At 39.7% G+C, this 25,865-nt stretch overlaps 1 protein-coding gene across 1 annotated transcript; it reads left to right on the top strand.

The window, feature by feature from the left end:
- Positions 1-19,165: 19,165 nt before the first annotated feature.
- Positions 19,166-20,082, top strand: LOC130837137 (thiamin pyrophosphokinase 1-like). Its single transcript, XM_057709941.1, is given in 2 exon segments — positions 19,166-19,207; positions 19,209-20,082. Coding segments are annotated over 2 exon segments (732 nt in total). The 3' UTR covers positions 19,899-20,082.
- Positions 20,083-25,865: the final 5,783 nt, after the last annotated feature.

Raw genomic sequence — 25,865 nt, 5'->3', positions numbered from 1 at the left:
GTCTTTTTGAGACGCTAAAGAGACAGGAACAGCATTGATCTTGCACGGTAGATCTCACAAGTAATTTCTTCCACTGGGATTTGTGGTTTTGCTTTCACTTTCCAAACTCTAATGCACCCATGACTCATTTGGATACAAGAAGTGCAGCTTGAACTTCCCAGTCTATCCGCAGAATGTGCCAAACAGCTATCGCACCACGGGGAGGCCACATAATGGAAAGCAGATCATCTGGCAAAACTGTCCAGTGGCCAGCAGGTGACCCAGTTGCTGGACCAATATGCTGCCTAGCACTGGAAGATGCTTAGTCTCCAAAATGGGTTATAAATGTTCATTCCGGGGTGTAACATTTGCAAGCTGAGACTCTTAAAGACCCCAAGCTTTGCTGGTCACACCAGGGGTGTCAGGTGCTTCTCTGTAGATAAAATCTATCCAATCTGTTTATTGTCTGCCTTTTAAGGCATTCCTTGTTTCCAGTCGGCTCCAGACAGCGACTTGACTAGGGATTATGTATCCATCATGAATGTGGCTCAGAGACATTGAAAAAGAATAAGAGAGATGAGAAGTTTAAATATCTGCTATAGGAAGGTTTTCTCACTGTGACAGCTTGGAATGTTGTGTTGATTAAACAATGGAGGGTAGCATATAGCTCTACTGTGTGCCACAGTTGTGCTTGAAATATTTTTCTGCAAGGAAAAAGGTGAGTTTATTTTTAATAATGAGTCAATTCCTGGCCTCTGGAATATTTTACATCACACGTTTTGAAGAAATTAACCTCTAATATTATTTACATGCATTTTGAGAACTTCAAAAGTATTCAGAACCCACTGGTTTTTCAGTCAGAATCAGTCCAAGAGTTTGACTTTTAGCATCTTTGGATGGCTTAATTGTAGATCATAAGTGTGTCCAAACTCGTCTTCGCTGCCCAGAATTTTTTTTTTCATTCTCTACTCTCTCTGGCAGGAAGTCACTACAATGTTCATTTGTCTGGTAGCAGGATGAATGGCCAACTCCTGGCATATACAAGTTGAGGAAGCTGTAATTTGCTCCCTGTTTCCCTTGAAGGTCACTGAATTTAATACTGTGATTGAAACCCAGTGCCTTCTATAAATCTCCAAAGAACTGTGATTCCTAAGAAGGCAGATAATTTGGAGGTGGGATATGTTGACCTGTGCACACATGTTAAACAATTATAAATTGTTTCCTTTCATCTGTCTCAGAAGTAATCTATAGCAAGTCTCCAAAATATAAATCCTCTCTAAAACGAGACAGCTAGGAAATAGCCCAAGAGGACTGGTGGGTTCATCCACAACGCTGACACCCCTGTACAGCTTCAGATGGTGACAAATGACACCGATTTTCAGCCTTGGCTTGACTTGAACCGGTTGCTTCTATCTCTGGCTTTCCTCTTGCAGGTAAAAAAAATGTCTCATTCATCCCCTTGGCATCATTCCCGGTCAGTGAATGAGGGTGACACTTATCCCAGGTAACTATCTCAAAGTTTTCCAGCTGAGCTAGTTTGTGTTTTGGCATTGGAAAATACATAATAAAAATCATTTTTTCACTTTGTGCCTGGGAGGGAGGGTAGGGCATTTAGGACAAAGTAGTTCTGCCTTTGCCTCTCCCAGTTTATGTAATCTTTGATATCCCAGAGTGGAAAATTGGTTTTATCCCTGGATACACGTGAAACCACTGGATGTGCCTGGGTCCTCTAACTGGGCATAACTAGGGGTGCTCTGCAGGAATGTAACTTTGTTGGGATAACAGTGGCTTCTGGCCAAATGGGATTGGGTGCATGTAAGAGTATTTGAGGCAGAAGAATTGAGGCAGAGTGATCCATGATGGAGGATCACAATAGGAAAAAGCATGTTTGAGAGTGATGAGAAGGTCTAAGGTACTAATAACCCCAAACCCAGCTCCCTATAATTTCTACTGGTCTAAATTGAAAGAGTTCTCCATTATCCCTATCTTTTATCATCCTTCACTTCAATCCACAGTGAGTCAAAAATTATCCACACTCTTGTTGTAGAATTTAATTAACTTTTAGAAAAGACAAATACATCATTTTTTGACATAATCTTCCTGCTTTTCAATATACTTTGTCCATCTGTCAACAAGCTTTCATATTTCCTCACTAAAAAAATGTGTTAGGCTGAGCTGTGAGCCACAAATGCATTGCTGTCTTCACTTCTTCATCAGAACCGAGGCTTCATCCTCTTAGGGCTGTTTTCAGGGGACCAAACAGGTGAAAGTCCAATGGAGCAAGATTAGGACTATAGGAAGGATGCTTTAACACCTCCAAATGAAGTTTTTGCAGAGTGTCTACAGTGTGGGCAGAAGTGTGTGGACTTGCATTGTCATGCAAGATCACAACGCCCTTGGATAGCAGCCCTCTACATTTAATCCAAAGTTTAGGCTTCAGCTCTTCAATAAGCATCTCATTGTAAAGAGCACTGTTGATTGCTGAACCTCTGAGCCATAGCTGATTTGCAAATGATTTACCACATAATCCACTGTCACTCACCTATTTGACAGAATCTTTTCATGTGTAGGCTCAGTGTTGTCATCAGCCGGGGACGTGGACAGGCGTCCAGCTCCTTGTTGACAGCTAACACTTGCTCGACCTTCCTTGAACTTATCTATCCATTCATACACACTTCTTCATGACAAAACACCCTCTCCATACTGTGCATGAAGTCTTCGATAAATAACGGTACCAAGTACACCCTGAGACCACAAAAAAATGATCACTGCACCCTGCTCTTCTTTCGTGCACATCACAAGTGAGGCATCCATTTTTGCTCACACCACAGTTACAAATGAACCGATGTAACATGTTCACACCTGCACAGCAGTGACTCGGGAGACAGTAGCCTTGAACAGAAAGCGCTGATAAGACAGTGTGGCCAGCAGAAGTTTTAACATAACTGGAGTGCGGATAATTTTTGACTCACCCTCATAACTCACACAATCTCCCATTTTTAAGTTTCCTAGGGCTGCTGTAACAAAGTAACACAGACTGGGTGGCTTCAACAACAGACTTTTACTGTCTTACAGTTCTGGACGCCAGAAGTCCAAGATCAAGGTGTCAGCAGGGTTGGTTCCTTCTGAGGCTGTGAGAGAGAATCTGACCATGTATAAACATCCCCTTTCAATAAGGATACCAGTCATTTTGGCTTAGTGACACACCCTGCTTCAGTATGAGCTCATCTTAACTAATTATCAATACATCTGCAACAACCCTATTTCCAAATAAGGTCATATTCTGAGATACTGGGGGTTAGGACTTTAACATATAAATTTGAGGGGGGCGCTATTCAAGTTATAACACCCCCTAAACAGTATTTCTATAACAGTCTGTATCCTCCTACTCAGGCAGAGGGATCAGGGCTTCAACAACAAAGATTATAATAAGGGACAGAGGCTGTTTGAGGTAATATAAGACCACAGAATCAGGGACATGCTCAAACTGCAGAAGCAAAAAGAATATCAGAAACCAATTATCTAAAAAAAAGAAAGTCTGATGGATGGCCAAACTAAAAGGACCAGAAAGAAATAACAAGGTTTAATAGATGAATAGCAGAAGCTGTAAAATTGGATTCAACATAAATATACAAAATGCAGGGAAATGTAAATGAATGAGGTGCAATTATCGAAACTGAAGTTTTGGTAAGATTTTGCTACTCCAGAGAGCTATGGAGTATGCTTTTATGGGAAAATATCCAGCCCAACTCAACTTGGGGTAAAAGTCCTATATAAAAGGAGTTGAGTGACTTTTTCTCAACATCTCAGACACTGTCTCTTTATAATGAGCCTAGCGTACCACATGGGATGCATGAGAGAAAAGTTACTACATCCCATCCAAAGGATGCTTTTAGATGTTAGGGCCTAGTTCTTTCCCAGAACACTGGTTAAGAAGTGCTGAAAGATATTAATAGTCCTACATTCTGATCAGTATCAAGGCAACTTTTCCTTTTTTAAGCAAATAACTGTTTTCTAGTTTTCTGTGTGCTTATTTTTGTAGAAAGAATTGGATTTATACTTTATTTTTTAACAAAGAAGGCAATGACTTTCATTTCCAATAGTGGTTTATTAGAATCAAAACTTCAGATAAAAGAAAGCAAAAATTCTGGATAGACTATTAAGTATAATTCCTTAAGAAAATTTAAAAACTGACAATAAAAATTATAATAGTAATCGAAACAAAATCTAAGGAGAGCTGAAATCCAGAGAGCCAAGCACAGGACACTTAATCTACTTTGACCTGAAGGCACTTGCCCATCCTCAGAAGCTCCCACTTTGGTTGTACAGCACAAGGGGCAGAGGTCAATTCCCAGGCTCTGCCCCAAGTGAGGAATCTAATGGGACACCTTCCTCACATTAATTTAGATGTTAAAAAGAATAACAGTGAGCTATAAGTACACTCTTCTTACACATCTATGCAGGAAACTGTGGAGAAGATTGTCTTGGCCCCATTTGGACCAAGTAGAAAAAGAAAGGAAAAAATGTTCCTTATAGCCATGGGCTAACCTTTATAGCATTGCCTGGAAGATCTAGGTATCCTCAAGTTACAAACTTGGTTATGGTGGTCCCAGACTGGAAGTACTCCTAGAACTTGCCACTAGCAAATGCATATCCTCTCTGGAGAAAATCAACTTTCTCTTGGCCCTCAAATGATTACCATAATAAAATTTTGAGCATAATGATCAGCACATCAGCAACCAAGCTCACCAGCAAAGAAATCACTGTGAGAAAGGTTAAGAAGAAACAGCAGACAACAGAATTATATTCACAAGACTACAGTATGAAAATTGTCAGAAATAAATTGTAAAGAATTATGATTACTATATGTAAGGAATAGGAATTTTTTTAAAAAATGACCTAGCACATTTGAAAGAGAATCAAATAGGACTTCTAGAAATAAAAAAAAAATAGGAAAAAAAATTTTTAATGAATGGACAAGTTTAACAACATATTAGAAATGGGTGAATATAGCAATGACAGTCTGGAGAATAACCCAGAAGAAATTATCCATGATACAGCTCAGAGAGACCAAAAAAAAAAAAAGAGAGAGAGAGAGAGAGAGAAGGAAGGAAAAAAGAAAAGTGTGGTGGTTAGTGTGAGAAAAACCTAACATCCATTTAAACAGAACTGCAAAAGAATAATAGAGAGAGAAAAGAGCAGAAACAACATTTAAAAGTAAAATCCCTGAGAATTTTCCAGAGCTAGTAAAAGATATAGAAAACCCAACAAATCCCAAGCAGGGAAATAAGAAATCTACATAAAGATTCATCATAGTAAAATCAGATAAAAACAAAAAGAAAAAGAAAATTTTAAAAGCAAACAGAAAGATAGAATACCATGAGAAAAGCAATAGTTAAATGCAGTTGAACTCTTAAGCAGTAATAAAAACAAGGCTGCTGTGAAACTGTGTCTTCAACTAAGCTTAAGGGAAATAACTTCCAACCATCAAAATATTGTTTAAGAATGAGAGTGAAACATATTTTCAGTAAACATAAGCTGAAATAATTTTTCAACAGCAGATTTTCACAAAGGAAATCCTGAAATATATGATTCAGGTAGAAGGAAAGTAACAACAAAAGAAATGTATGGAACTGGAAAAAAAAATGTTAAAGGGCAAATATAATTAAATATTGGCTGTATACAACAATAAACTGTTTTGTTATTGATACTGATTAAATTTAAAACATGATAAAAGTATGTAGGTTGTGATTTCTAAGATTACTAAAAAAGAAACATAATATATCACTTCAAAACAAGAAAATGCAAAAAATAGATTGATAAGAACTACTCAGTCACACAAAAGTAAAACAAGAGATAAAAGACAAAGGAATATAAATAGGAAGAAGCAAATTGAAAGTGCAATAAAATGATGATACATTTAAACCCTAACATTTAAATCATTATATTAAATGTAAATGGAGTAAATGTTCCAGATAAAAGTAAAGATCATCCAATAGATTTCTAAAAGGCCAGCTGTAGATTGTGCATGATGGATACATCCCAAACATAAGGATCCAGAAAGGCTGGATAAAAGGATTCAAATATATATGCGAGTAACTGCTAACCAAAAGAGAAAAGCTGTGGCTATTGGAATGTTAGATAGAATAGACTTTAAGGCAATAAATATTGCTAGAGACAAAGAAGGTCTTCTCATAATTATAAAGGATTTAATTCACCAGGAAGACATAAACATTTTAATTCATATCTGCTTGTAATAGGCTGAAAGTTAGCCCCTCAAGAGGTATTTTTCCATCCTAATGCCCAGAATCTGTGAATGCTGCCTTGCTTGTAAAAATTCTCCTGAGGTTAATTAAAAATAAATAGATGAAAACCAAGAAAACTCAAATACCTGATATCAAGAATTTTAAATCCTAAACAAATATTAGCATATTGATTGGTTTATTTTTAAAAGTAGAGTACATAATATCTAAGAATGAATCAGTGGATTTACTCTAGGAATCAAGCTTGATTTAATATTAGAAATTAAATTAATGTACCTCATTTCCAACAGCTACAGATTATTTCAATACATGCCACCAAAATGACAAAATTCAACGTCTATTCATAAAATCATTTATGTAAACAAAGCACAGAAGAGAATTTCCTAAACATGATAAAGGGAATCTAAAAGGCATTTCCTACTTGATAATAAAATGATGAAAATTTTCACTTTGTGGTCAGGAATAGAATAATAATGCTTGTTATTACTACTTCTGCTTAAGTTCGTATTCTAGGTCCTATCCAGCATAACAATACTGTAAAAAAAAAGGGGGGGGGGCACTGTATAAAAAAATTTTAAAGGGAGTATAAAATATCTCTTTATTTTCAGACAATATGGTTGTGTGTTTAGAAAATCCAAAATAATCTAAAGATGCTAATCAGAAATTGTAAGTTTTAATTTGGAGGTTCCTTCAAAAACTACAAATAGAACTACCATATGATCCAGTCATCCCACTCCTGGGCATATACCCAAAGAAAACCATAATCCCAAAAGAAACTTGTACCATAATGTTTATTGCAGCACTCTTTACAATAGCCAGGACATGGAAGCAACCTAAATGCCCATCAACAAATGAATGGATACAGAAGATGTGGCATATATATACAATGGAATATTACTCAGCTATAAAAAGGGATGAGATGGAGCTATATGTAATGAGGTGGATAGAACTACAATCTGTCATACAGAGTGAAGTAAGTCAGAAAGAGAAGGACAAATATTGTATGCTAACTCACATATACAGAATCTAAAAATGGTACTGATGAACTCAGTGACAAGAACAAGGATGCAGATACAGAGAATGGACTGGAGAACTCGAGGTATGGGAGGGGGCGGGGGGTGAAGGGGAAACTGAGACGAAGAGAGAGAGTAGCACAGACATATATATACTACCAACTGTAAAATAGTCAGTGGGAAGTTGTTGCATAACAAAGGGAGCCCAACTCCAGGATGGAAGATGCCTTTGAGGACTGGGGCGGGGAGGGTGGGGGGGACTCGAGGCGGGGGGGAGTCAAGGAAGGGTGGGAATATGGGGATATGTGTATAAAAACAGATGATTGAACCTGGTTTCCCCCCCCCAAAAAAAAAAAAAGTAAAAAAAAAAAAAAAAGAAATTGTAAGTTTACCCAGTAATGAGGGCAATATACAGAAATCAATTGTACTATACAATGGTATGCTGTATTACCATCAAACAATTGGAAAATAAAAATTGCTTTAATTTCACTTACAGTAGCACCAAAAAACATAAAATACCTAGGAATAAATATAACAAAAACAACACAACCTCTACAATAAACACTACAAACATTGCTGAGAGAAATTAAAGAAGAATTAATTAAATGGAGAAACACACCATGTTCGTAAATTGGAAGACTCAATTTAGTTAAGAGAGTTAATGTAGTTAAATGCCATTTCTTCAAAATCAATGTAAAGATTCAACGCACTTCCAGTCAAAACTCGGGCAGGTTTTTTTAGTAGATATTCACAAACCAATTTTAAAATGTGTATGGAAATGCAAGAACTTAGAATAAAGAAATCTTGTGAGCTAAGAACAAAGATGAAGGATTTACCCAATCTGGCTTAAGACTTACTATGTAGCAACAATAATCAATGTAGTTTGTTTCTGACAAAAAGACAGACATAGGTCAATGCAACAGAACAGCAAGTCCAGAAACAAATCCACACATACATGGTCAGTAAAGTTTTGACAAAGCTTTTAAGGTATTTCACTGTGGAAGGGAAAATTTTCAACAAATCATGCTGGACCAAATGGATATCCATATAGGAAAAAAAATAAAAACCTCAACCCTTGCTTCACATCACTTACAAAAATTAACTCAAAATAGATCATAGGCAAAGAGTAAAACCTAAACTATGTAATTTCTAAAAAAAAACATAGAAAATTTTTCTGACCCTGTAGTAAGCAAAGATTTCTGAGGTGGAACTCAAAAAGCATAAAATGTAAAAGGGAAAAAATGATAAAGTGGAATTCACTTCAATTTAAAACTTTTGTTCTTGGACAGATGTAATTTTAAAACTAAAAGATAACAGGGCAGAAGACAATATTGGGAACACGTATCGAACAGAGGACTTGTCTAAGGAACACATACAGAACCACTCCAAGTCAGTACTGAGACAAAGAACTCAATTTTTTAAATGGGCAAGATTTAGTCTTCTTTATCAAAGAATATATACAGATCTTCCACAACTTATGATGGGGTTACTTCCTAATAAACCCACCGTAAGTTGAAAATATCATGTCAAAAATGCATTTAATTGGGGCTTGCCATCTGCCTGTACAAGAATTAAACCACTTTGTGCTGCTGTAGCTGCTGGCCTTCCACATCCCCGAAGGGAATTCAGGGTGGAGACCAGGAGTGAGGCACTCTGTGCTTTGGAAAATGGGCAGAACGTGTCTTCAGATAGTTAGATGTTTTCAGGAGCTGATTTTGTGAGCCCAACCCTTGCATCTCCTCATATCTAGAAAAGCACTAAACCCCTACATGATGACGTCTGCTCCTCTTGACTAGCAGAAACCCCTTACAAAAAAATGTGTTTGATTACATGTACTTCTCCTTTACCAAGAATACATAGATACTAATCGTCCCCCCTGCCTCTTTGGAACAGTTTCTCAGAGCTATCTGGGATGCTCTCCCCCGGGTTGCAGTCCTCATTTTGCCCAAAATAAACTCAACTTGTAACTCTAAAAAAAAAAAAAAAAAAAATGCATTTAAGACACCTAATGCACCAAACATCATGGTTTAGCCCAGCAAAACTAAAATACACAAAGAACACTTCTGTTAGCCTATTATCTAACACAAAGCCTATTTTGTAATAAACTATTGAGTGTCTCATGTAATTGCTTGAATACTGTACTGAAGGTGAAAAGCAGAATGGTTGTCTGAGTGCAGAATGATTACAGGTGTATCTGCTGTTGACCCTCCTGATCACGTGGCTGACTGGGAGCTGCAGCTGCTGCAGCTGCCCAGCATCACAAGAGAGTGTCATACCACACATCATTAGCCCTGAAAACAGCAAAATTCAAAGTTCAAAGGATGATTTCTAATGAACGTGTGTCATTTTTGCACCCTCATAAAGTCAAAAAATCGTAAGTTGAACCATCGTAAGTTGGGGACCAGCTGTACAAACGGCCAATGAGCACATAAGTGGTGGCATAGGGACAGGACAGAGGAAGAGAAGGCTTACAAAGGAGCACAGAGAAAGTTGTGGGGATGGTAGAATGTTTACCATGATGTGGCAGTGGTGTCACGGGTACATACGTGTATTAAAACGGATCAGATTGTGGACTCTAAATACAGCTTATTATACTTCAATTGCACCTCAATAAAGTTGTAAAATATCAATTTTGCATCCATATGAAATAATAGTTTTACATATATTTGGAAATATATATTACAATAAACAATAAATAAAACCTTAAAAAGGTACCACTGACAATAACATCAACAATATAAAAATATAAGGAATAAATATAACAAATCATGTTCAAGACCTCTTCAGAGGAAATCAATAAACTTTAGTGAAAGACATTAAAAGACGTAAATAAATGAATCTACCATGTTCATGGAATAAAATATGCAATATTTTAAAGATTTTAAAGATGTCAGTTCTTCAAATTAATTATAGACTGAATGCAATCCCAATCAAAATACCAGCAAATTAATGTGTGTATGGACATGTATGGAAATTGACAAGCTGATTCTAAAATGTATAAGATTGTGCAAAGGCCCAAGGGTAGCCAAGACACTGATGGAGAACAGGGGGTTCAGACTTGCTCTACCAGGTATGGGGACTTGTTATAAATCTTAGGTGATGAAGACACATTTGTCTTGGTGCAGATGCAGACAAACTGAGAAATGGAACAGAATATACAGCCTAAAAACACACACATGCTTGTGTGGTTATTAGATCAATGACAGGGGTGGCATTTCAAATAAGCGACTGAAGATGAACTTTTCAATAAACCATGCAGAGATAATTAGATATCCGTAAGGAAAAAACAAAATTGAACCATTGCTTCACACGACAAACAAAAATAAATTCCAGCTGAATCTAAATACTAAATGCCAAAATCAAAAATATAAAAATTTTAGGTGATCATATATGAGAATATCTTCAATACTGTATTAGTCTGCTCAGGCTACCACAGACTGGGTGGCCTAAACAATGTAAATTTACTTTCTCACAGATCTGGAAGCTGGAAGTCCAAGATCAAGGTGCCAGCAGGGCTTGTTTCCTCTGAGGTCTCTCTCCTTGGCTTGCAAATGGCCACCCTCTTGTGCCTCTTCACGTGGTCTTTTCTCTATGTGTGCATCCCTGGTGTCTTTGTGCGGGTCCAAATTTCTTCTTCTTTCTAAAGACAGCAGTCAGATTGGACTAGAGCCTACCCATATGATCTCACTTAACCTCACCTCTTTAAAGGCCGTATCCCCAAACACAGTCACATTCTGAGGATGTGGGATCAGGGCTTTACCATAAAAATGAGGAAGGGGACAGGACATGGTTCAGCCCATGACAGATACCTTGGGGTCAATAACGAGTGCTTTAACAAGACCTGAAATGCACAGATCACAAAAAGATTGATAAATGTCCCTGACTTAAAACTGGGAACCTCTGTTCATGAAAAGCAATCTAAAGCTAATAAAAAGAGAAATCAAAAGAGGATTTTTGCAGCATTTTTGCAGTCTTTTATAGCTAACAAAAGACTGCTGAACAAAATACGGAAAGAACTTCTACAAACCAAAAAAAAAACAAAAGCAAAAAAACAAAAAACTCTAAAGGGAAAAAAATGGACAATGGGCTAGAAAAATAACTTTAGAAAGGAAGAAAATCAAATGTCCAAATATACATTGAAAGGTGCTCAATTCCCTTCATAATCAGGAAATGGAAATGAAATCGGCAAAACTTGACGTCTTAACAATACTAAGTGTTGACGAGGGTTTGTGGCAAAGGGGAACACTGTACAGTGTTGAGGGGAGTGTAAATGGTATAGATACGTCGTAAAACAACTTGCATTATCTAATAAAGTTGGAGATAAACCTATCATGTGACCCAGTCATATTTTTCTTGGGTATCAACCCAGAGGGACTTCTACTGTGTTCACTCAGATATGTGTATCAAGGAAGAACTGGAAGCAACCTAAATGTCCAACAAAAGTCAATTGGATTCTTTTTAAATGGTGATACAGTCATTGGATAGAATAGTCAGTAACAATAAAAATGCATGAATGACAGCCACATATAACATCTTTATGAAGCTCACAAACAGTATTGAGTAAAAGAAGTCAGACAAAAGAATACATTCACTCTGATTCCATTTATGTTTAGGCAAGAACAGGATGATCTCAGTTATATTGTTTAGCGATGCGTTTATAAGAGATGAGTACTTTTAAAAAGCAAGGATACGCTTATTGAAAACACCAGGACAAGGGTTGGTCCCTGGGGGAGAAATAGATTTAAGAACGAAATTTGGAGCCTTGTACGTCTCTGTATCTTCGACAGTGTGGCCATTACGGGGTTGTTTGCTTTATAAGCGTCTATCAAACAGCAGTTCGTATCAATTGAGAGTGCTTTCTGTATGTGTTGTATTTCACAATAAAACAAAGAAAAATAATTGACAAAAGAGAATGTCTCTAGAAAGTCTAAAGACTTCAGAAATTAAAGCAAGAATTGGTAGGTAGCAGTGAGCCACAGAAAATCTTGCACAATTGGGTAATGAAGTAGTGTCGGCTGCTGGCTTTCCTGTCCCAGTCACCAAGAAGTAGGCAAGTGTAATAGCTGTGTTTAAAGTGTCAGATGCAAGAACAATAAGTCTTTTTCTTAAATGATTTTTTTTTTTACTAATTCCCTACCAGCTCAAGAACCTTTTCATTATAATGGCCTTTTCCTGTTTGTCAGGGAAAATCTCAGGGTCTGAGATCCACTTAGCAGCACCCTGGGTCTCAGGTCAGCCAAACATACCTCCAGTTCTCTCTAACCTGGACTGGATTCACCACATAGTCAAGGTAGCTGAGAAAGAAAGCTGTGACAGAAATCAAGCAGAAGCAAAGACACAGAATAGTGGAAGATGTTAGTCTGTAGAAAGAAAAAGCTTAAGGCATTAAAAACGACCACAAGAACATTCTGCCCGCCACTGGATGTATTTCACTTACAAAGTGCGTTTTGTTTCTCATAAGGTGGGTTCATCCTCATTTAAGAACTGAAAATTCAGCACTCTTTTGAAGGTGCATGTTTTTCAAGATGATGTAAAAGCCCCAGATGGTTTTGCTTAGAGTGTCCCATTGATTATTGCTGCCTACAAGCCACAGATCTCTTAGAACCTAACTGACTGGGGTGTGTCCGTTGTTTTGGTTTCAGAGCAACTCTGTCCCGAGTCACACACATGTGGGCAAAGAAATGCTGAGGGACCGGATGAAAGCTGCCCATTAGAAACCCCAGTGGCTGGTTAATTCTTTCAGAGAATTGAAGATATTACTCCAGCTACTGTCAACAAACATGCATCGACAACAAACTTTGCACCACATCTGGACGACAGCCCCTGAGTAGAGGAGTGAGTGGGTTCAAGTCTGAGTCACAGTCATCACTGCAAGGACAATGATTCTTGCCTCTCATGGGTTTCAGTGAAAAACTGAACAAATGAAAATGGATTGCAAACATCTGTATAAAGGAGCCAAAAGTACCGTGCGGGTTGTTATGAAATTATTAAGTCAACAGTCCCGTTGTGTAACGCACCCAAAGTCTAATATCTTCCAGAGACCTAAGTTGGAAGAGTGTGTGTGTGTGTGTGTGTGTGTGTGTGTGTGTGTGTGTGTGTGCACGCGTGCGCTCACCTGTGCTTGAGTGTGTGTTTTAAGTGTTAAGTGAGGGGAGTGGTGATAAGGATAAGAAGGAGAAAAGATAGACAGGAAAGGAATCCAAGGAAGAAATACATAAAAGAAAGACCATGACCTAACTGCTCTTTAACTAAATAAGCAAACACTCCGAACTTTTGAGGAATCGGGTACCAAAGCTGTTACTGTGAAAGGCTTTCACTGCCCTCTGCTAGGAGAGACACCACCCATCAGCGCAGCCCACTGTCCAGACCTGCATCCCCTAACCTCGCAGCCTGTGCTTCCTCCACCATTGGAACCTTGGCATTGCCAGTCTACACTCCCCTCCCACAGGCTTGAATTCCAGCCCCTCTCCTTGCCCTGCAGCTCATCTCCCCAGGCTCTAGGCACCTTGGAAACTATCCAAGGCTTAGAATAACAAGTCAGAAAAAAAAATAGGAAATAACAAGCTAAGGAAGCAGGATTAGAAGGGAGACTCCCTTGCAATCAGATCTTCTGGTGCCTTGTGTTAGTTTCCGTCTATTGAGTATTCCATGCGCAAGGGATTTATTGGGCAAGAGAGCAGGAGAAGGCAGGGAGAGGTTGAGACCACAGTGCAGGTCTGATGCTCTGGAAGGAGAGAGGGAAGGAAGAAACACTAGGGAGCAAGAACCTCAGCTGCAGGAAGAACAGTTGGCCAAGTCTGGGGGCAACCCTGAGCCAAAGTGGCACACTGGAAGAGTCTGCACCTTACGTTAGTGCCCAGCCACGCCCAGTCATTGGCTGGCTGCAGCCTGCAGAAAGGGCAGCCTTGGTGTAACTGTGGGAGTGGATAAGAAGGCGAGTGAGTAAAGCGGGCCACTGGTCATTTATGTCTCCTGCCGCAGGAGAGAGACCTGAGCAGCTGACTCTCAAGAACTACCTTCCCTTCTCTATCAGTCACTTGAAATCAAAAAAGCCCATTTTTATTTCTTAACCTATAGCACCGAAGTCACAAGCTGACTGCAATGGGTAGAATCTGGCAAAGACTTTTTTTGTTTTCGTTGTTTGTCTGATTTTGGATTTAGGGATTGATCATGTTTTTAAACTTCTGAGCTAGTTACCAACATTTAAGAAACCAGAGATTTTACATGTTAAACATTCAGATTTTCAGCTTTTTCTTGAGATGAGATGCAAAGGGCCAACATTCCCACAGAAGAGCAGGTGCACTTCCCTCTCCAGGTGGTCACAGTCCCCACAACTCCTTTATGCTTACACCAGCCCACACCACTCATTACTTTACTGACTGTCCCCTCTGGTCATCTGAACTTTTGACTCGCCTGCATTCGTGCCTGTGTCACTGTCAGAATATCATCTTCTTAGGGAGTGATTTTGTCTGTTTGGATCACTGATGTAAATCAATGATCTGAAACAATTCCCGGCACGTAGTAGCTGCTAGAGAAGTATTTGGCCAGTGCAGTGGTGTGCTGTCTTCACAGAGGACTGGAAGGTATTGTTTGGGTTGATGGTGGTGAAGAAAAAGAAATTGTTTCAAAGTTTTATCTGGGACTAACCTTGCTCAATTCACACAGAACCAAGTTGGCACCAAAGGAAGAAAATGAGACTCCAGACACAGCAGTAGAGCGCATTTGTCCTCAGGAATGGGCGGGAGTAAGGTAGCTACAGAACGGAGCATCCAGCAACAGACACGCTACCATTGCACACCCTGCACTCTCGTGTGGGGATTCTTTCTTCCCCTCCTAAACTTAGGGGGAGGGAGTGGGTTTGCACAGGGAAATAGTGCTTATCTCCGCTCCTTTGCTGGCCCTAGCCGGAAGCATTGCTACAAAATACTTGCTGGGCCACATTCCAGGGCAGCCAGGCCTGAGGGGTCCTCCCCCCAGAACTAACACTCAAGCATGATGGAAAGAATCAAGCTCAGTGATGATGTGATGTGCATTCCTCAAATGCAAAAAAATGCACGTGGACAAATGGTGCGAATCAAACAGAGAACTGCCTGCCAGAGGCAAGTCCCCCGTGGTGTCTCACTAGCTCCGAAAATGACTACCAGATGATAAAAGGAGAGCAGGCCGCGTGCAAGCTGATTACCAGGAGGGACTGGCAAAGCCATTAGGAGCAATAGGCCTCCTTCAAGTCCATTTTACTTGCTAAAAACAAGCAACATTAAGTTTAAAACAATGAGTCAATTTTTCATCTCATTTCTCACTGTTTTGTATTTGTTACATCCATCTCCAGCTAAAAGACTAGAAAAGGTTTGTGTTTTGAGACCAAATGTGGCTGCTATTAAAACTTGAAGTTAGATCTAGGCTTGACACGATGAGGAGAGCTGGAACCTTCAGTTTGTGGGCAACTTGCCCTGCTGGCCTCATCTGTAGAAAAACAGTCAGGAAGGAAGAGAAGTAACTCTTACAGAGCACCTTCAAGGCATCAGACTGCAGAGCCCTTTGCATATGTCTTGTCACTGAACTGCCTGTTCCAAGGGATAAGGAGGTTTATAAAGAATCCAAATTAAGCAAAATGGGGCACTTTATGGAAAACAATATGGAGGTTCCTCAAAAAATTAAAAATAGAACTGTCAAATAAATAATCCAACAATTCTACCACTGGACATTTACCCAAATTAATTGAAATCAAGGATCTCAAAAGCAACCTACTGAATGGGAGAAAATATTTGCAAACCATATATCTGATAATGGGTTAATATCCAAAATTTATAAAGAACTCATACAACTCAATAACAACAACAAAATCCAATTAAAAATTGGGCAGAGGACCTGAATAGACATTTTCCCAAAGATGACATACAGATGGCCAATAGGTACTTGAAAAGATGCTCAACATCACTAATCACTGAGGAAATGCAAATCAAAACCACAATAACACCTCACACCTGCTAGAATGGCTATTACCAAAAAGACAAAAATGACAGGTATTGTCGAGACTGAGAAGAAAAGGGAACTCTCCTGCACTGTTGATGGGAATGTAAATTGGTGCAGCCACTATGGAGAACAGTATGAAGTTTCCTTAAAAAACTAAAACTAGAACTACCATATGACCCAGAAATCCCACTACTGAGAAAACTATAATTCAAAAAGAAACATGCACCCCAGTGTTCATTGCAGCACTGTTTACAATAGCCAGGACATGGAAGCAACCTAAATGCCCATCAACAGATGAATGGATAAAGAAGATGTGGCACATATATACAATGGGTTATTATTACTCAGCCATAAAAAGGAATGAAATTGAGTTATTTGTAGTGAGGTGGATGGATCTAGAGTCTGTCATACTCAGTGAAGTAAGCCAGAGAGAGAAAAACACATACCGTGTGTTAACACATATATACGGAATCTAAAAAAATGGTGCTGATGAACCCAGTGGCAGGGCAAGAATAAAGATTCAGGTGTAGAGAACAGACTTGAGGGCAGGGCCGGTGGGGGGAGCTGGGTTGAAGTGAGAGAGTAGCACTGACATATATCCATTACCAAATGTAAGATAGATAGCTAGTGGGAAGCTGCTGCATAACACAGGGAGATCAACTCGATGATTAGTGATGACCTAGAGGAGTGGGATAAGGAGGGAGGGAGGGAGGGAGGCTCAAGAGGGAGGGGATACGGGGATATATGTATAAATACAGCTGATTCACTTTGTTGTACAGCAGAAACTGGCACAACAGTGTAAAGCAATTATACTCCAATAAAGATCTGAAAAATAAATACATACATACATACATACATACATACATACATACATACATACATAAATAAGCATTAACAGGAAAAAACAAACAAAACAAGAAAAAATCCAAAAGGGGAAGTGGTCAGATCTCCAAGAAGATGGAAGAGGGGATGATTAAGCTGCATTTTGAAAGCTCAGTGGGTGTTCTCCATAAAGACAGAAAGGATGAGAGGATGAAAAGCACACTGCAGGGAGAAAGGGCCATGTCAAAATCACTATGTCTGTGGAAAATCGCAACAGAAAATGTCACAGGAACTAAGCTAATTTAAAATGCAAGGAATTGGAGACTTCCCTGGTGGTCTAGTGGCTAAGATTCCATGCTCCCAATGCAGAGGGCCCAGGTTTGATCCCTGGTCAGGGAACTAGATCCCATGTGCCGCAACTAAGAGTTCGCATGCTACAACTAAAAGATCTTGTGTGCCACAACTAAGACCTGATGCAGCCAAATAAATAAATATTTTTTAAATGCAGGGTATTAACTTTCTTAAAATAGCTTTCACTTGAAAATGTAACTACCAGGATAATCTAATGAAATAAAAGAACTAGTGTTTCTAGTGTTTTTCTGAATGATGCAGGGTGTGAATGATTAAGGCTCTGGACAAGTTTGTCTCTGTTGTCTCTCATGAGAGCAGCTGGTATGCACCCTTCCTTTCATGAGAGCAGGAGACAAGAGCCGGATTCAAGTTCCTGGAGACACCAGGGGAATGTGAGAAAAAAGGATTATCAGAGGAAATCTTAAAAAGGAGGGAATTAGGATAAGGAAGACAATTAAAGATCTCAATAGACAGGGCAAAAGCTCTTCCCCAGATTAATTCTTGATAATACAGGGTGGATGGAGGAGAGCACTGGGGAGTGTCTGTTTGACCACGTGCTTTCCAAGGTTGTCCAGAGAACAATTAACAGCTGCTGTTTCAGAAGTTGGCTGCATTCACATCGGCATCAATCTTCCTACGGTCGATGTCAAAATTACTACTCACAGGAAGATTTGGGTGGAGAATGACTTTCTGGCACCTCTCCAGTCTCACCACAGTGTCCACTCTGCCTGGCTCAATTGCATCTCTGGACACAGATACAGGACCCCAGCCTGGGCTCACCAGAACATCACAGAGAACGCCTCCTTCGCCTCCCCCACTGCTCAGACTTACCCCAGGACTTTCCTCTCTTCGGGTGTGAAAAGGTGCCACCTGAAATTTCCCCTCTGCTCCAAATGATGCCCAGACAAAGGAGGACAGTCCACGGATAACTGTTATTTAGTTTAACAACTATTAAAAATTTTCTATGGGTAAGTGGCTGCACTAGTTACCACCAAGCTTTTTAATATGTACAAGACATGCTCCCTGCCCACCACAAAATAAATACATCCTTGGGAAATGGGAAATTCAACCAAAGTGTCATAATTTGTCTACTGTTAGCAAACACAATGATCAAAGAGTAAATCTCCATGCAGACCTATGCTCAGGGCAGAAAAACAAAATCCATAGGAACAAAGTGATTGCAAATAATCTTGACTCATTGCTGATTTCAAAAGTGTAGATTTTGTTATATAATAGGTTTAAATATATGTATGTAAATATACTAATGTACTACGTAGTCTTTTTCTCTAAGTCCACAAAAGTACCTTTATTTATATGTATATTATTATTTTTGCTTCCAGGCTTAAAAACACTTTTTTACAGTATTGTGGCCTTAAAAAACAAGAAAAAGAGCCCGGCGCGCCGCCTGGGGTGGAGGCGGCTGCTGCTGCCGCCCCTCGCGGCCCCGGCTCCCTCGGCTCCTCCGGTCCCCAGAGGGTGACGGCGCGGCGGGGAGAGGCGGGACGGCGCAGCCCCGTCGAGGCACGCGTCGCGCGCGCGCACGCCTCGCCCCGCGCGCCCGGGAGCCCCGCGGGCCTCGGGCCTCCCGCGTCCCCGCCGCCGCCCCGCCAGGCGTGCCCGGGCCCGCGCGCCGCGAGCGCGGCTGGCTCCGTGGTGCGCCGCCGCGGAGCACGTGTGCCGGCGGTTTCGCGCGCCGTTTGATTAGCTGGGGCACGTTCTAATGTGGCGTTTTTATGTTTTGAATGCAGAGACCCGTAGTCCGTTATGGAGCATGCCATTACCCCGTTGGAACCCCTGCTTCCCGCTTGGAAGTTTGAAATACTGCCTTGTGATTCTGAATCAGCCTTTGGACAGATGTTTTCGTCATCTTTGGCGCAAAGCGCTTCTAAGAGCCTGTGCTGATGGAGGTGCCAACCGCTTATATGACAACACTGAAGGAGAGAGGGAAAGCTTTTTGCCTGAATTCATCAGTGGAGACTTTGATTCGATTAGGCCTGAAGTTAGAGAATACTATGCTACCAAGGGATGTGAAATTATTTCAACTCCTGATCAAGAGCATACTGACTTTACCAAGTGCCTCGAAGTGCTCCAAAAGAAGATAGAAGGAAAAGACCTTCAGGTAGATATGATTGTGACCTTGGGAGGACTGGCTGGGCGCTTTGACCAGATTATGGCATCTGTGAACACTTTGTTCCAAGCAACTCGAATCACTCCTTTGCCAATTATAATAATCCAAGAGGAATCTCTCATCTACCTGCTCCAACCAGGAAAGCACAAATTGCATGTAGATACTGGAATGGTAGGTGACTGGTGTGGCCTTATTCCTGTTGGACAGCCATGCAATCGGGTTATGACAACAGGCCTAAAGTGGAACCTCACAAATCATATGCTTAGTTTTGGAACACTGGTCAGCACTTCCAATACGTACGATGGATCTGGTGTTGTGACTGTGGAAACAGACCGTCCCCTCCTCTGGACCATGGCCATCAAAAACTGACCCATGACTGACCTCCACAGCTGTGCCTCTGACTTACCTCTTGCCAACAACTTCACGCTCAACAAGAACAGTTCCCCTTGGCTGGAAGGAATCTAAACCGGTCCCTGGGAAGCCCGCTAATTCTAAATACATTAATGTTTAGATCATCCAGGTAACATTATGAATGATGGATCTCAGTTTTACAGTGAGGGGGAGAAATCAGCATTTGTTAAGAAAGTAAATATGCTCTATTACATTCACTTGGAGAACTAATGTGAATCATTCCACTCTAAATTCAGTACTGATCACTCTTCTGTTATTCATCATTTCATGTATCCTAGAAAATTGTTTTTAATTTTGAAGCTGAGAAAGCTCTGTTGAGGCTCCGTGACGTCCAGCACATAAACCTCCCCCTCCTGTTCGTTCTTAAATGCTTGACACCAAACGCTACTTCTGTCTAATAATATCAGCTCTCTGGATTATATATATTCCCCTTCACTGAAAAAATAATTCCTTCTAGTTTGGGATGCTGGAACTGCACCATTTTATTCTGGCCTTAACGGTTTTTGGTATTATCTTTTAGTAATAAATAAAAAATCATTGGCCTGATTATTAAAATTTAAAACAGGTAGAACCTGCCCCACAGCTTTACGCAGTGCAAACCCCGTGTTGCTGTAAGGAAAGGGACCAGCAGCTGTCTTCTTTCTGGTGCTACAACAGAGTGAGGGTTGCATTGTAAGTGGAGAATGAAACTGGGACCAGTTGAACTAGCATACAGTTGCACACAGTTAATCATTAGAGATACTTTTTAATTATTTATGCAAGTATATGTGAAATTGAATCCAGATGTCAAATAAAAATATTATCAATGTGAAAAAAAAAAAAACCAGAAAAAAATATTTCCTGCAATTTCCCCAAAAGGTTCCACATCATTCAGAGAGCTCAGCAATGGTACAGCAATTGGCAAACAGATATAGCAATGTAATTCACACCCAGCCATTTAACTTTGCATTTTCTAGACTGTCACCATTAGCTGGATTGGAAGATGACAGAGAATCATAGCTAGGACCATAAGTTCTAATTTTCATAATTTTCTCCTTTGAGGAAGCCCATTCCTCAAGGCAGTACAAAACTAATAATAATAATTCAAAAATCAAACCCCTTATTATCATCTCTATCCACCCATCACTCTGGGTAGCAGAATGAGATAGCTGGAATCAGATACTCAATTAAGTGTTTCCAAAAGGCCTCACACTTTCTATTTTCCAAGGCCTTCATGACAACTTTGGAATTTTCTATCTAAAATTGAAATCTGATACATGAATGGAAATAAATACCAATATGTCCAGAAATTAAATTTCACCTGTAAATTTATCCCACTCCCCCAGGCCACTAATCAAAAATGATTTAGGCAGATTAATTAAATAGGTTAATTCTAGCACATGAAGAAATGATTTGTTAATGAAGCTGGGGAAATGCAGACAACAGATGATAATCACACTGACTGTTGGACACACACTGACTTGAAGAAACAGCACATCTAATCCTAAAACTCACCGGTGCCCTGTTATCATTAGGTCATCCATTAATTCCATTATTCATTAATCTGTCAGGTAATGTTCTGGCCTTGTGATAACGTTCTGGTGTTTTGAGGGTTTATGGCATGTCAAGAGTGCTCCTAAGAACTTCAAAGATATCACAGCAACCCAATGAGATAACACTATTCTGATTTTCACTTTACATACAAGGAAACAAAAAATTCAAGAGGTTAGGTAACCTGTCCTGAGTTTGAAACTAACAAGTAGAGGTCCTGGCCTCAGCCTTGGTGCCTGCCTCTGAGCCCCAGGCCTTGCCCTGTACCAGACTTGTGCCACCCACTGAGCATCCTTCCCTGGGCACCAGGGTCCCTCTCTGGTATATTCTTTGTCAGTGATGGACCCTGGGGACCCCAGACTGGCAATCCTAAAAGGCCACCTTGGAGACTATGCAACTGAGCATCTGGACTGCTTTCTCCTAGTCCCGCACAGGGAGTGTGAGAGAAGCCACTAGGTTTTTAACTTCCTCTTGGACTGTACAAAATATTCCAAATAGGTAAAATATTACCAAAACTCCATAGCAACCCATTCTCAACATCGCCTGTGATAAAAACAAAGCATCACATGGCACGCGTTGGGTAACTAAGTGTCACTTGATTTCACAGTTATCAAATATATCTTCCCAAACTGACAAAATTAATATAAGGGCAAAATATACAACATAAAGTTGTACAATGCATTTTCTCTGCATTTTATATTTTAAACAATGTCCTTTATTTTTCTTACCTTGTTGATATAAATTTGCCAACATTTTTCTTTGGAGGAACTGTTCCCACTTTGAGATTATGCCCATCCTGTTTCTTTGGTTTTTCTGGGGGAGAAAAAAAAAAAAAAAAAAAAAAAAAGTCCTTTATTTTATAAGATTATAGAGATAGTAGATACTAGTATTATCTAGTAGATAGCAGGTACTAGTTTCATTTTGTTTTGTTTTCAATATCCTACATGACAAAGTAAGGTGTTGGCAACGTTAGGTTAATCAGGAAAAACTACTGTTGTAGTTATCTTTAAAAAAATCTGCAAAATCTAAAAATCTAGAAATCACCTTATTTCTCTTCACTGACTCCCTAGCATCATCCCTCAGGCAGAGACTCTGGGGTCCCATTTCATGGTCTGGATCAGAACTTCAAGGCCAGAGTGGCATCTCAAAGTCCTACTAAGACCTCATCTCTGCTGCAGGACATAACTGCCATAGGATTTTTTTCTCTTCTTGTTTTTTTTAAATTTTGTATTCCTGGTCCAAAGTTTATCTGGGTTCACCTAAGACCACACATTAGAGGACTTTTTTTTTTTAAGTGAAGTATACATAATTGATTTACAATACTGTGTTAGTTTCAGATGAATGGATAAAAAAGATGTGGTACATATATACAATGGAATATTACTCAGCTGTAAAAAGGAATGAAACTGGGACATTTGTAGAGACATGGATGGACCTAGAGACTGTCATACAGAGTGAAGTGAATCAGAAAGAGAAAAATATCATATATTCACACATATGCAGAATATAGAAAAATGGTATAAAAACCAGTTTGCAAGGCAGAAATAGAGACACAGGTGTAGAGAACAAACATATGGACATCAAGTGGGGAAAGCAGGGAGGGTTGAGTGGAATGAATTGGGAGATTGGGATTGCCATATATACATTACTAATAAGAAAAAAAATACCAAATTGTACACTCTAAATATATGCAATTTATTGTACGTTAACTGTATCTCAATAAAAGCTCTTAAAAAAAACATACCATGTTAGCTTTAGGTGTACAACATAGTGATTCAATGTTTTTATAGATTATGCTCCACTTAAAGTTATTACAAAATAATGGCTATATTTCCATTCTGTGCTATACAATGTGTCCTTGTAGCTTATCTATTTTATGCATAGTAGCTTGTATCTCTTATTCCCCTATCCCTATCTTGTCCCACCCCCATTTCTCTCTCCCCACTGGTAACCACTAGTTTGTTGTCTATATCTGTGAGTCTGTTTCTGTTTTGTTATATACATTGCTTTGTTTTATTTTTTAGGTTCCACATATAAAAGTGACAACATAGAGTATTTGTCTTTCTCTGTCTGACTTATTTCACTAAGCATAATATTCTCTAGATCCATCCACACTATTGCAAATTGAGGAATTTGCTTCTTTTCTATGGCTGAGTAATATTCCATTGTGTGTATATGTAGATAGATAGATGATAGATAGATGATGATAGATATAGATAGATGATAGATAGATAGATAGATAGATGATAGATAGATGATAGATAGATAGATAGATAGATAGATAGATGATTGATAGATAGATAGATAGATGATAGATAGATGATAGATAGATAGATGATAGATAGATGATAGATAGATAGATAGATAGATAGATAGATAGATGATAGATAGATGATAGATAGATAGATAGATAGATAGATAGATAGATGATTGATAGATAGATAGATAGATGATAGATAGATAGATAGATAGATGATAGATAGATGATAGATAGATAGATGATAGATAGATGATAGATAGATAGATAGATAGATAGATAGATAGATAGATAGATGATGGATGATAGATAGATAGATGATAGAAAGGTATAGATCACATCTTCTTTATCCATTCATCTGCTGATAGACACTTAAACTTAAAATTTTTTGCCAAGCAAAGGAAACCTTCAACGAAATGAAAAGACAACCTGCTGAGTGGGAGAAAATACTTGCAAATGATATGACCAATAAGGGTTTAATATCCAAAATATATAAATACTTCCTACAGCTCAATATCAAAAACCAAACAACCCAATTAAAAATGAGCAGAAGACCTGAATAGACGTTTTTCCAAAGAAGGCGTACACATGGCCAGCAGGCACATTAAAAGATGCTCAAATTCACTAGAGGACTTTCTTGATACAGACTTGGAGTCAAGAGATCTGGGTATATGTGCCATCTCCACTCTGTCTGATTGATCACTCAATCTCCCTTAACTTCTCTTTTTCCATTTCTAAGTCAAGGTGTAAGATTTCTAAAGTTCATGCATTGATCTTACATTTTATGTGATTTCATCAACTTCCCATCTTCAAGCCAGATCCATCAATTTCAAGCAGAAGAACCTTATGCTTCAGATCTGAGTTTATCATCATTTGTACAGTAATGGTACTTTCAAGCATCTTCTTGTGTGCTAAGGGAGACACTATTAAGAGGGGTGTGGCTCTTCTCTCATGCTGTGAAGTCCAAACAAGGACAAGAAGACCTACTGTGTGTAACAATGCTTTTACAAACTTCATGGAGGGGGATGCATTTTGAAAATAAGGCAGCAGTTCAGCTACCTTTCCCCCCTCCATTTGATCACAAATTCAGATGACTTTAGGAATCTGGCAGGTCAAGTCAAGAGGGAGTAGGCAGGAGGCAAGGAGGAGTGGTGAGGAGGATGTGGTGACTTGGAATGGGGACATCCTACTGACAGGCATTCAAATTCAGATGTTTTTACAGCTCTGTGCCAGCCACACTGAATAAGGCTGTCACCTGAATCCAGCCCCTGTGCTGCCAGCTTGCAGCTTCACACCTGGACTACTCAGTGCCTGAGAAAGGGCGTTGGTCCTTGGGAGACACACTTGTGAGTTTGGTCCAACCAGTCAGGAAAGGAAGAGCATGCAGGCACTCGCAGAGGTCTGCTCTCTCACTGGCCCATCATCTAGTATGAAATCCCACAGCCTTCACCCAGAACTGTCTCAGGATCTGTGGAGAAGAGGGGAACTGAGTGCACTGGGAGCCAGCATTGACCACCATGCTAATGCTTCATGATGTTAGCCATGACTCAGTGTCTCAGAGCGAGGGCTGCTCAGATGTGAGAAGGATGCCTATAAAGAGGGGGTGTGAGGATTTCCCCAAAGTGAGTAGCAATTCCTTTGTGATAAGTTAGAAAAAAGAGATTTTTAATGACTAACATACATTGGACAGCCTGTCAGGTAAGTCTTATGGGAGAGACTTTATGGTGAACTTCTTTGGGAAGGGGTTCATCCTTTAAACGCTTTCTCATAAACCTCTGGAGACTGTCCTACTTAGCATTTACGTGTAATCTTTCCATCCTATGTTGTAACTCCCATATGCAATTGCCCCATCTTCTCAGGGAAGACATTTGTATAACCAGGTGTGATGGCAACTGGGGGACTTGATAAACCAGGTTGAAGAGAGGAGCCCTGTCTTACCTCCAGCCATCTGCTGAGCCCCATAGAGAAAGCAGCAGCATCTCCAGGGATTCAGCCGTGCACAGAAATGCAGCATCCAGGCAAGAGCAGACACAAGTGAGAAGGACCCTTTCCTGCCTGGACAGCTCCAGAAGGACGGGATCTGGGAGTCCTGGGAGCCAGTTACCTGCTGGAGGAAGCTGGCCTCTGAGAAGTGCAGG

Source organism: Hippopotamus amphibius, chromosome 15, assembly GCF_030028045.1.
Source record: "Hippopotamus amphibius kiboko isolate mHipAmp2 chromosome 15, mHipAmp2.hap2, whole genome shotgun sequence".
Taxonomy (NCBI): domain Eukaryota; kingdom Metazoa; phylum Chordata; class Mammalia; order Artiodactyla; family Hippopotamidae; genus Hippopotamus; species Hippopotamus amphibius.
The sequence above is the reverse complement of the archived record's forward strand: the minus strand, read 5'-3'. Positions and strand labels throughout refer to the sequence as shown.